The sequence below is a fragment of the Hyaena hyaena genome, unplaced genomic scaffold (genome assembly GCF_003009895.1).
Source record: "Hyaena hyaena isolate Hyena2069 unplaced genomic scaffold, ASM300989v1 scaffold_520, whole genome shotgun sequence".
Classification (NCBI taxonomy): Eukaryota; Metazoa; Chordata; class Mammalia; order Carnivora; family Hyaenidae; genus Hyaena; species Hyaena hyaena.
This window is the reverse complement of record NW_024081152.1, coordinates 836308-849800: the sequence shown is the minus strand read 5'-3', so window position 1 is coordinate 849800 and position 13493 is coordinate 836308. Positions and strand designations below refer to the sequence as shown.

Genomic DNA, 13493 nt, shown 5'->3' with positions numbered 1-13493 from the left:
ACCACACTCACTGGATCTTTACCTGTAACTTCAGTTCTTCCTGATTTTAGCTGATTCCTATCTCATTTTACCATTAGGGGGCAATCTAATTCTGTTTTGTTTTGTTTTGTTTTCCTCAGAAGGTCCTATAATTTAAGGGTTCAATTAGTGCACTGCATTTTTAGGTAACTTTTTGAAACTATGTTTACTCAGGTTTCATCCTCACAGTAATAGTGGCCCTTTTTAGACCCAGGGTAAAATAAAAGGTGAAAAAGGCCAATTAGCTTGAATAATCTTCAGAGGTTTATTGACCATATGATGTCCATCACACTTGAATGTCAGGCAATATCCTGCTCTGAGACTGACTCATAGAAGAAAACTTTTCCAAAGATTTTATAATCCAATACTGCATCACCTTCTTCAGTCTCCAGTGAGTTCTCCTCAGGATGTCATTACAATCTACCTATCCCAAAGAGCAAGAGGAAAGTTTTAATACTATCTTTTTCTGGGACTCTGATCTCTACTGTGAGATCATGTAATTTATAACACCAGCAAGCTCAGCAATTTGCTTTGAAATTCTAAAGGTACCTAACTTTTTCTTATCAATCAATTTAGTTCCTATCAGAGAATTTCAAGCAACTGGTGTGGGGGCATCAGATACAACATTTCAGGCTCTCAGCTCTTAAGATTAATATGAGGTATCTATAGCATCAGACCCTGTAACTTAACTCTCACCAAGTTCTACAGCCAAAGACCTCAGGATCACACCATGGTGGTATCTCAGTAAGAGAGAGAGTTAGAAAGAACCTAGTATAGGATTTGGGCTTTGGAGAGGGTCTAAGGACTTTGCTTGAGATTGGTTGGTGTGAAGTGGAGTAATTTTATGATTAGTATCTCAATCATAGGGAGGACTGACTCCAACAAGGGTAAAACTGCATTTGGAAAAGAAGTGGCAAGCCCTCATTTTAGCCAAGAGAGGTCGATGTTTGATATTTTGGGGGTTGCACGTGACCTTGTGTTTTGTCACACCTTATCATAGATTCAAAGAGTCCTATCTTACGCTGATGTTCTGTGAGATTGTTTATGTACAACAGCATATGGTCTAACTGTGAGTGCCAAACCCGTGTCTTTTTTTTTAATGTTTATTTTTGAGAGAGAGAGCGTGAGCGAGAGAGAGAGAGAGAGAGAGAGCGCACACGCACCAGCGAGGGAGGGGCAGAGAGAGACACACACACACACAGAATTTGAAGCAGTCTCCAGGCTCTGAGCTGTCAGCACAGAACTCTACATGGGGCTTGAACCCACAAAATGTGAGATCATGACCTAAGCCAAAGTTGGACACTTAACCAACTGAGCCACCCAGGCACTCCCACCAAACCCATTTCTGAATGTCAGGGGCAACTTTTCTCTTTTTTATTTTTTAGTATCTTTCAATCTGGCAGCGTTATTCTTCTTTAAAACTTGTAATAAATAAAAAATTCAGAAATGTCAAATGATTATAAATATGACTACTTATATTTTGATAATTAGCTTCTATATCTCTCTATAAAAATAAGGAAGCTACAAATAGTTTGGTAGTGCATGCAATTTTATTTAATACAATTTTACATATTTATATAATTTCATTTCCATGAAACATACAGTTTATGTAATCATTTGTAAACTAGTGAGCATAGAACCCCATTGCCAATCTCCCTCCCACCTAGTTAGAAGGACTATCCTGTATATGGAACCACATTATCTTTTCTTAATAAATCTTTCTATTTACTTAAGTAGAATTCCTAAGTAGTAACACCTATTTAGTTAATAGGTTTTAGTTACTTGTGTAAGTGTAAATGGAGTAGTATATAGCATCCAAATAGTTTCCATTGCAATACTTTTATAATATCTTAATGAAAATAAATTATCAAAATTAAGGTTCATCTGGTCTTCTTTCATTTACCTATCCTACGAGTGTAAGGTATCAGTAACTAGTAAATACTAGATTAAATGTACAGGTTAAATTCATTTATTATTAAGCACTTCCCAATGGGTTAGGCACAGTGGACATACAGTAGTGAACAAGTCAGAAATGATCTCTGCCATCTTCTCTTGGGAAGACAGGGAATAAATAAGAAAATGATAATATGAGATAACAATAAACAATCAAATAATTGAAAATAATTGTTAAAAAATAATCTGAAGGAATTAAGTTGTAGAGGAAAGGTACGTATATGTGTTCAGTTCATTTAGGTATCTAATGTTTAAATGTTACCTTATCTAAGACCTCTGTCACATGAGGGAAACAGGCCTCCTCCATCTCTTCTTCTTGGCATTCATCATGACCTAGCAAAGTATGTATTTGTTAATAATCTGTCTCCTGCCATCAGAATGAAAATGGCCTGAGAGCAGGACTGTTTCATCTTTATTACTGTATCTCCAGTATGTGAGTAGAGTACTACCCAACACATAGTAAATATTTGATATAGCTGAGAAAATGGCCTTGAATCTGGGGAAAGCTTGGTAAGCTGGGTAACTGTCAGGCATCAGAGTGATTGGAGACTGAGTGAGGACAGATGGGAATAAGGTGAGATGGAGGCTTTGCCACTGTGCAGCTCAGGCTATGGCAATGACTTTGGGTTTTGTTCCAATCCAAGGGGAGGTCATTAAAGGTTTTTTGGCAAGGGAGTAATTTGAAGGATGCTCTAGCTGCTGGATCAGGAGTAAATTTTAGGGTGACAGGGTGAACTGTCTCTAAAGTTATGAGGCTTTTGTGTTATTCTACATCTGCACTGTCCAGTTCATGATGTTATTTACATTTAAATTAGTTAAATAAAAGGTGGTATTAGCCATATTTAAGTGCTCAGTTACTACATGTAATAGTGGACAGTCTCATTCAGAATGTTCCATCATTGCAGAATGCCCTATTAGTATCTGTTTTAGACAAAAGATAGATGCTGCCTTATGAAAGGATGTCAACTGTGGAGTACAAGTGAAGTGGACAGATCTGGAGACAGAATTCATAGGATTTCTGGGTGAATTGCATATGGAATTAAAGGTGCAAATCAAGGATTAGTCTGGAGTGACAGGTTGGAGATGGTGGCATTTACAGAGATGGGGAATACTAGAGGAAGAAACAGATTCACGGGGAGAGATCTGTTTGGGCCACGTTAAATTCTTAATGGTATAATACTCTACCAGGTAGAGTTGGCAATAGGTAGCTAAAGGTAGAGCTCTTGAGCTAGAGGAAAAGATTGGGCTAGAGATGAAAAGTTAAAACTTACTAGCTCCTTAGAAATTTCCTCTAGTTAACCCTCTCTCAGTTATCATCCATCCCCTCTACCACTCTCATCAGTTTCAAACACGTTCCAGTATTACCCATTCTTTTAAACAAAATCGAACAAGAAATTTAGCTATTACCCCATTTCTCTGCATCCCTTTACCACAGAATCTTTCACTTTCTTAGAGGCTGCTAGATTTAGAAAGTTTATGGGATTGATGGCTAGCAGGTCATGGTGAAATCAAACAGTGATAGTAGAGAAACACTGATAAGTTGGATAGATAGGAGGTGGTGATTTAGAAAGCAGGATGTTTGCAATAAAAATTGTAGAGGTGTCAAATGACAAAACCTCAGCGCGGTGTTAGTAAAGGATTACAGGTAAAGGGAATCTGTCCCCTTGTATTAAATTTAGTGTTGGCACTTAGCGGGCATGCACTAGCTCAGCCTCGGAATCTTTACAGTCAGTGTCTAACCTGCCTGGCTGTTACCCCTGCCATTCTGGTTATTAAATAGTAACCTTAGTCAAGCAACAATTTTAAGGAACACTGACAAATGGGAACACTGAAACAAACACAGAGAACAATGACCAGGATGCTGAAGGGTGCGGGCACTAGGGAGTGTTTACTTTGGAGAAGACAGAAGGATCATAAATCTTCCTTTCCAGTAGTTACAGAATTCTCCCAGAGACTCTCAGGCCATCTATGAAGTTTGTTCTGCCTGATGATATCTAATACTTATTGAATATTTACCATTATTCAGGGACAGTCCTAAGAACGTATGACTCTCTTAATTTTCTTTTCTTTTCGTTTAAATAGTTTATTGTCAGGTTGGTTTCCATATAACACCCAGTGCTCATCCCCACAAGTGCCCCTCCTCCATGCCCATCATCCCCCTTTCCTCCCCCACCCCCATCAGCCCTCAGTTTGTTCTCAGCTTAATTTTCTTAACTATCCTCTAGAGGTAGTTTACATTTATCCTCATTTTAAATATAAAGAAACCAAGTCACAAAAAGATTGTGTCTAGCAATTAGAACCATTAAAAATGAGAAAATGCTCACAGGGTTCTACGTCATATCTTCAAGGTGAATAATCATATGTTCAGGGTTATTTTAGCAAGGACTCACTGTCAGATGAAAGATTGAACTAAATGATCTCCAAGATTATATATTGACACTATTTCCTTCTCATCTAGGCACCCATTTTAAACCTACACATTTTATAAATGTGTTGTATTTCTAAGGTTTTTTTTTTTTTAGTATTTTATTTATTTTTGAGAGAGAGATAGAGACAGCATGAGCAGGGGAGGATCAGAGAGAGAGGGAGGCACAGAATCTGAAACAGGCTCCAGGCTCTGAGCTGTCAGCACAGAGCCCGATGCAGGGCTCAAACCCACGAACCGTGAGACCATGACCTGAGCTGAAGTCGGACACTCAACCGACTGAGCCACCCAGGCGCCCTGTATTTCTAAGTTTTTAATAGAAATACTGTATTTGACAGAACCAAGGATGGAGTCATATCCACACCATTAAGACCTTCCCTCCAGGTTAACATTGTACGGTTATTTAATCTGTTTAATCAACTGTGAAATGTCCTAGCCATATAATTATCTACTTACATTTTTTATCTGTTCACAACGATATCATAAGATACTTTATTAAGTGCTTCACTGCAATCAAGATTCATTAAGTTTATCTCCTTCCCCTTAGCCATCATCTAATTAGCTCTTTCAAAAAAATTAAATTAGGTTACTTGAATGTGACATGTTAAGAATCCCTTGCTGGCTTCTCATGACCACGGATTCCTTCTCCACATGTTCAACAACCATCTGTCTAATAATTTGCTGAAAGATTTTGCTGAGGTTTATTTTTATTTAAAAGCACTTAAAGTACTCTGCAAATACCAACTCATATAATCCCATTTGAATATAATTTTTATCTCTATTATACAGCTGGAAAAATTGAGGCTGAGATGTTAAATAAATTGGCCCAGGGCCACATAGTTAGGAAATAGCAGAGCTAGTCTAAACCAGCAGTTTGGCTATAGAATCTGTGTCTCTAAGCATTAAGCTCCACCATTTCATTGATAAATGACTTCAGAAATCCTATATTTTGTTTTTCTCTGTCTTCTCCTCATCTACCCGCATCTCCAAATCTTTTTTTTTTTAAATCAGTAACATTTTCTCCACTTACATTATTTTAAAACTTCTGGCATGATGTTGACTCTGCCCCAGAGTCCTTTTCCTTGACATAGAGCATCCCAAAAGTTGCCCATCAAATCCAGTTCATGACTCAGATTCATTGAAGAGAAGAAGAATGATGTGGAGGTTAACTATTCCCTGATTCCCTATCTTTCTTTCTCAGATTTGTGAGATAACATTATCTTTAAGGCAAATCAATGGTGTATCACTGTTTTATCCTGAGAGAACTTAAATTGTAGCATATACAGTTAAAGTACAGCAGATGTCTTATCACTGTCACTGTCAGGACCACCTTTGTAACAACTTTTGTGTTTCTGAATTAAGAAAGGGTCATCATTAAGGCTGCATTTGGGCAGCCTGTGTGTCTCAGCCAGTTTGGGCTGCTGTAACAAAAATACTGTAAACAGAGTGGCTTAAAATCCAAGCATTTACTTTTCACAGTTCTGGAGGCTTGGAAGTCCAAGATTTGGTGTCTAGTAAGAACTCCCTTCTTAATTCATAGCTATCTTTTTGCTCTGTCCTCACGTGGCAAAAAAAGTAGTGAGAGATTCTCTGGGTCTCCCTTCTAAGGGTACTAGTTCCATTCATGAGGGCTCTAGCCTCATGACCTAACCACTTCCTGATGGCCTCACCTCCTCAATACCATCACATTTGGAATTAGGATTTCAACCTATGAATTTGCAGTGGAGTTGGGGGCCACAAGCATTCGGTCCAGAACATTGTCCTGTTACTTTTGTTTCTCTGTCCATTTACCTTCACCAGCAAGCCTCTTTTCTCATTCTTATGATTGTGGATTATCATGGAGTTGTATATCATTTTCATATCAAATGCTAGCCTAGTCTTTTCCCTTTGATCTTTTAAAATCTATACCGTTCCTCTGCTGCAGTCAAATCATGAACTCCATCCCATAAACCTTGACCTTGCATTATCAATAATCATCCCTTTACCAATATTAACAGTTTAGAATTTAATGTCTCCTTTTTGCCCTCTTTTTCCTATGTTACTGCCCAGAAGAACTATTTTAATTATTGAATATATCTCATATTGCAGCACATTTTTGTGGTTCCAAGAAAGAACTTGTCTTAATATCCAGTGGTGCTTACCTGACTCTGAATTTTAAGACTGATTGGTCTGTGGGAGAAAGAGGTTTTAAACTTATTTTGGAAGACACAATTCGGAAGCATTCACAAGAAAGTAATATGGGGACCCAACTGCTTGTCGATGGTAAGTAATGATTTAAATATATTTATTAAAGCAGAGACCATATATGTCAAAGTAGAACCCGTGGAACACTGGTTATAGGCTCCTTGGTAGTCATCTGCTTTGATACTCAAACCAATATAGTTTCATTTCAAACCACTTCTTAAAGCACAAGACCTTGGTAGTTTGGATAGATCATGTGAGGCAATAGTTAATTGCGGTGTGTGCAAGTGTATGTGTGTGCCATTTTACTTAAGAAATAATGATAAACATAAAAGGCAGTTGCTATTTAAAAAATCCAGGGCATTTTGCTACTTAAGAAATAATGATAAACATAAAAGGCAGTTGCTATTTAAAAAATGCCAGCGGGGGGCAACTGGGTGGCTCAGTCCATTAAGCGTCAGACTCTTGATTTGGGCTCAGGTCATGATCTCATGGTTCCTGAGATGGAGCCCTGTGTTGAGCTCTGTGATGACAGTGCAGAGCCTGCTTGGGATTCTCTCTCCCTCAATCTCTCTCTCTCTTTCTCTGTCTCTCTCTTTCTCTCTGGCCCTCCCTCCCTCATACTCTCTCTTGCTCTCTCAAAAATTGAATGAATGAATGGATTTCTGGTGTAAAAAAGAAATTTCAAGTAAGGAACTTTACAAATAAGCATATCTTATAATTCCCAAATTATAGGCCCTGAGAGAGTTTACTTAATTTTCATCTTCAGGATATACTTGTAAAAGTCTCTTGTTTTTAATTTCCTGGTGGATTTCTTTTTAAATCTGAGAATGAAGTAAACACAATCCTAGAAATTTTCTTTATGATTTTCCTTTATATATAAGTCTCACTTGGAATACGTATAGTATTAAGTGTTTTAGTATGTCTAGATGTATTATCCTAGGATAACACACATAATGCCAAAGAAAGAACAATGTCTAGTAATTTCATGATGAAGCGTAATATTTTTTAAATCAATTTGTTTTGGTTTGTCTATATTAATACTTTAGTTAACTTCATTAATTTTTGCTCATTTTAAAAGAAATGAAAGAAAAGAGGAATCTGATCTCTTGCTAAGAATCCTAGTGTTTTTTTTTTTTTAATGTTTGTTTATTTTTGAGAGACAGAGAGACAGAGCATGAGCAGGGGAGGGGCAGAGAAAGAGGGAGACACAGAATCTGAAGCAGGCTCCACACTCTGTGCTGTCAGCACAGACCTCACTGTGGGGCTTGAACCCACAAACTGTGAGATCATGACCCAAGCCGAAGTTGGACGTTAAACAAACTGAGCCACCCAGGTGCCCCTAAGATTCCTAGTTTCTGACCTACAAAAGAAATAAACACCTCCATTGTGAGATTTTAATAGATTTAAATAAGCATTTCTATCTAATGTTTTCTTGTTACTTTTCTCAGAGATCACAGTAGAAAACAGTCCTGGAAAACAGCCACCCCAAGACACATGTGGAATTCCAGCTGTTGACCCGTTTCTAATGGAAGGGTCTGAGAGAAACACAAACATGCTGCCCACTGGGCTTGGGGCGCCCAGGGTGGTTGGTGGCCTTGCAGCACCTGCAAAGTCATGGCCCTGGCTGGTCAGTCTGCAGCACCAAGGACAACATTTCTGCGGAGGGGCTCTGATCGCGAAGCAGTGGGTCCTGACAGCGGCGCACTGCAGCTTCAGGTGTGGGCCGGTGTGGGGCAGGGGGCACCAGAGCGGCATGAGGGCCCACAACGGGTGTCCTCCTGCCCACCCCCCCCCAGCATCACAGGAAACAGCTGCCGATGATGCAGTCCCCATCATGCAAATGAATGAGCATAGTATCTGGATGACACTTCACGTTTCACTAATACATTTACTACTAAGAGCTTTTAAATATAGAAGGTGCTTCCTGCCTTTAGGTATAATTTAGTTAACAAGGAACAACAATCCCCTATCTTTCCTCATCTATAAAATGGACATATCTTAACATTTTTATATTGGCTTCTTTTTAAAAAAAATTTTTTTTAATCATCTGTTTATTATTGAGAGAGAGAGACAGAGCATGAGTAGGGGAGGGGCAGATAGAGAGGGAGACACAGAATCCAAAGCAGGCTCCAGACTCTGAGCTGTCAGCACAGAGCCTGACATGGGGCTCGAACCCATGAGCAGTGAGATCATGACCTAAGCCAAAGTCGGACACTTAGCTGACTGAGCCACCCAGATGCCCCTTATGTTGATTTCTTAACACTGTATCTAGAGCACAGGCATTGCTCAAATGTGCATTCCTTTCCTTCTTGCTCTGATTACTGATCACCACATCCACTCTCAAATATCTACTTCCAAAGGTTTTTAAAGAAGTCCTTTAAAAGAAACATTTTTAAAAAATTTTAGCTGAATCTTGGTCTCAATGTGAGATGGAGATATCTGAAAACTCCTTCCTCAGAGAAGTGTTAGACTGATGTTTTTGTTATATTTTAAAATCTTTTTAGTATGTTTATTTGAGAGAGCGAGAAAAAGAATGTGAGTGGTGGAGGGGCAGAGACAGAGGGAGACAGAATCTGAAACAGGCTCCAGGCTGAACTGTCAGCACAGAGCCCGACATCGGGCTTGAACCCACGAGCGGTGAGATCATGACCTGAACTGAAGTTGGACGCTCAACTGACTGAGCCACCCAGGCGCACCTATCTTGGTGTTTTTAATACTGGTCTCCCAGCAGTAGAGATATGGTTGGCAGCACTTCACAATGGCCCACAGTTAAGTGAGTAGATCTAGTGTTTCAGCGTCTCAATGATAGGCTTTCTAATACAAGTATCTGCTCAAATAACTTGGTGAGCAGGAACCTTCAACGAATCAAAAACTCATTTTCTAGGGTGCGCCTGGGTGGCTCAGTCGGTTAAGGGTCTGACTTCGGCTCAGGTCATGATCTCATGGTTCTTGGGTTCGAGCCCCGCGTCAGGCTGTGTGCTGACAGCTCAGAACCTGGAGGCTGCTTCGGATTCTGTGTCTCCCTCTCTCTCTGACCCTCCCCTGCTCACACTCTCTCTCTCTCACTCAAAAAATACAAAATAAAAACATTAAAAAGATAAACTCATTTTCTTACCACCACCCCTCCCCCCACTCCTTTGATAGAAATCACAAGAAGTTCTCCTTATTAAAGCAGTTTTAAGACTTTCATGCGCTGAGAATCACCTGGGGAGTTTGCTATAAATGGAATCTTAGAATCTTAATTCTGAATTTTGATTTGATGAGTTATGTCTGGGATTCTGCATTTATAATGCACATGCCAGATTTAATGCATGTGGCTCCTAGACATTTCTTTGAGAAGCATTGTATTAGGGAGAAGAGTAACTATAACTTTCAGAATAGGTGCTAGTGACCATTATATACGTATAACATATAATGTGTAATATTATGAATGTAATAATACATGGAATCATTGCCCTGAGATGTCACAAATTTTGTCAAGCAATACTAAATCAATTTTTTTTGTTTGTTTGATGTTATGAAAGCCAGAAAGTAGATACTTTTTCTCAAGGATGAATTAATAAGAAACCCCCATTTTCTAAGAATTCAAGATAACAAAGATTTTAACATAGATTAGAAATGTTAGACAATATACTTTTAGTAATTTTGAAAAACTATAACCTCACTAAACATGGTGTCTGTTTCCCCACTCCTTTTTCTTATGACAAGTACGGTCACAGATGGCCTAGTAATAGGAAGAAGTTCCCTGTCCAACATAGGAAATGGTGATTTGATACCAGTGAAAGCCGTGTACACTCACCCTGGCTTCACCCAGTTCCCTCCTACTGATGATCTGTCTTTGCTGCATCTGGAAAAACCTGTTGAGCTAGGTCAGTATGGATAATTCTTCTCTAGGTTTTGAACCTTTGCCACACAGTTTTTATCTCCCATCTTGCTTAGAAATGCTATGCATACTTTGGAAGACCAATAATTATTTCAAAACTTTCTTATATTCTAAGCTACTTTCCCTAAAAGCTGAAACACCTGCTTAAACATGTTACTTTTATATGTTTTTAACTGATGGAAGTCGACAGTGCCATAGAAATATGTTTTTAACATGTCCTCTGGACTCTGAGACTCACTTTTAGGGGAGGTTTACCTAAATACTTAAAACAGGAGTTGAACTATCAGATGTGCAATTTTTCTGTGCCTTTCATGACTTGGTAAGGTCTTGTTATTTTTTAATGTTTATTTATTTATTTATTTTTATTTTTATTTATTTCTAGGAGAGAGAGACAGTGTGAGCAGGGGAGGGTCAGAGAGAGGGGGAGTCACAGACTCTGAAACAGGCTCCAGGCTCTGAGCTGGCAGTCAGCACAGAGCCCGAGGCGGGGCTCAAACCCACGAACCGCGAGATCATGACCTAAGCGAAAGTCGAAAGTCGGATGCTTGACCCACTAAGCCACCCAGGCGCCCCTTTTTAATGTTTGTTTAACCCAAGGCTGATGTGAACGTGTAGTGAGGAATTTTTCATCTCGGCTCTGTCACACAGTAGCTGTGTGATCTTGGGCAGGTTATGTAACTTCTCTGAGTCTCAGCTTGATCACGCGTAGAAAGAGAGTAACAGTCTCCCTCCTCCCTACTTAGCAGGGGTCCACATTCAACGAGAAAGTAAATAGAAGGGAGCAGAACTAAGGCCTGTGAACAGTCCCCACTTTCACACCCATGCCTTTCTGTGGATTTCTGGGGGCCCTGGGACAGTTTTTCTGCTCTCTTCCAGCTCTCTCCTGCGTTTCTGCATTCTTCGGCTGCTCCCCTGCTAATAGTCTCACTTCCCTCTTTAATGTCTTCTCCATTTTCATCCTGCAACCCCTGTCACAGTTCAGCCCACCATTTGCTTTCTGTGCTTTTCTGCCTGAGTCAGTGAGAGCATCTAGAACAGTGTTGCTTAACCTTGGCTATGCATTATAATCTCTTGGGTTGCTTATAAAACAAACCATAGGCCAAGGGACCTGGCATCAGTATTTGTTTTGTTGTTCTTATTTTGCTTATTGAATGCTTTTAATAAAAATTTTTTAATGTTTATTTTTGAGAGTGACAGAGTGCAAATGGGGGAGGAGCAGAGAGAGAGGGAGATGCAGAATCCGAAGCAGGCTCCAGGCTCTGAGCTGTCAGCACAGAGCCAAACGTGGGCCTGAGACTCACAAGCTGTGAGATCATGACCCGAGCCAAAGTAACACCCTTAATGGACTGAGGCACCCCTGCACCCCTAATTAAGCTTTTTATGTTGAGATAATTATAGATTCACATGCAGTTATAGGAAATAGAAACAACAACGTATTTCTACCCTGGTTTCACCAATGGAAACATCTTGCAGGGTATTGACTTTGATACAGTCAAGATACAGAACATTTCTACTACCACAAGTGATACTGTTGCCTTTTTATAGCAGTGCTCATTTCCTCCTCCCCACCAGACCTTCGGAACCGACTAATCTGTTTCTATAGTTTCATCATTTTAAGAATGTTATATAAATGAAATTATGCAGAATGTAAATTTGGGGGATTAACTTTTTTTCACTCAGCATAATGCCCTGGAGATTTATTCATATTGGTCCATGTATCAACAGTTCATTCTTTTTAATTGCTGAGTAGGATTCCAGGATATGGGTGTTTAACCATTCGTAAAAGTTTCACCATTCATCTGTCGAAGAACACCTTTTTTCCAGCTTTTGGATATTACAGATAAGGCTCCTGTGAGCATTTGTGTGTAGGTTTTGTATAAATAAAATTGAGCAGGAGTTTTCATTTCTGTGGGATAGATGCCCACTAGTACCATCGCTGAGTCTTACAGTAGTTGTGTTTCAGTTTTGTAGGAAACTGCCAGGCTATTTTTTAGTCATGGAACCATTGTATGTCCCACAGAGATGTAGGAGTGATCTGGCTTCTCGACATCCTCATAAGTGTTTGCTCTTGTCACTATTTTTTTTTAAAGGCATTGTGATGGGTATATAATGATATCTTACTGTAATTTTAATTTGTATCTCCTTAATGGCCAATGATACTGAACATCTCTCCAGTGTGCCTACTTGCCTTTTTTTTTTTTTTAACCTGTTCAGTGAAATTGCTCTTCATAGCTTTGGTCATTGTTTTTTTTAAAGAGACAGAGAGGGTGCCTGTACCTGGTGTGGAGGGGCAAATAGAGAGGATGGAGGGAGAGAGCGAGCTCGTGGGAGAGGGATAGGGACAGAGAGAATGAATATTAACACAAGGCTCAATACCACGACCCTGAGATCATGACCTGAGCTTAAATCAAGAGTCAGACGCCCAACTGACCGATCTGCCCAGGTGCCCCAGCTTTTGTCAGTTTTCTTGGATTGTTTTTCACATTGTGGAGTTTAAGAATTTATATATTCTAAACACTACTGCTTTGTCAGATAGATGGTTAGCAAATATTTTCTTCCAGTCTGTAGCCTGTCACCCAGTGTGCAGACCCTCTTAACAGGGTCTTTCACAAAGCTTAGGTTTTAATTTTGATGAAGTCTACTTTCTTCATTTTCCTTTTATAGATTTTGCTTCAAGTGTCAAGCCAAAGAACTCCTTGCCTAGCCCCACATGCTGAACATTTTTTTCTTATTTTTCTAAAATTTTTGTATTTTACATTTAACATCACGACCCATTTTTAGTTAATTTTTGTATAAGTTTTAAGGTTTTGGTCAAGGTTCTTTTTCTTCCCCCAGGATGTCCAATTGTGCCAGCAACATCTGTGGATGAGGCTCTTTTCCCTCCAATCAGTTGCTTTTGTGCCTTTGTGAAAAATCAGCTGAGCACATATACTTGTATGGGTCTATTTCTGAGATCTCTATTCTGTCAATCTATGTCTCTCTCCTTCTCCAGTACCACACTGCCTTGGTTACTGTAGCTGTGGAGCAGGG

General features: G+C 39.4%; 1 protein-coding gene across 1 annotated transcript in view; it reads left to right on the top strand.

Annotated features, from left to right (window-relative positions):
* Positions 1-13493, top strand: part of OVCH1 (ovochymase 1) — an 81308-nt gene that overhangs the window by 62650 nt on the left and 5165 nt on the right. The window contains exons 30-32 of the mRNA XM_039255270.1: positions 6485-6658; positions 8029-8296; positions 10289-10449. Of these exons, the coding sequence (XP_039111201.1) occupies positions 6485-6658; positions 8029-8296; positions 10289-10449 (603 nt within the window). The remainder of the gene's footprint in view (positions 1-6484; positions 6659-8028; positions 8297-10288; positions 10450-13493) is intronic.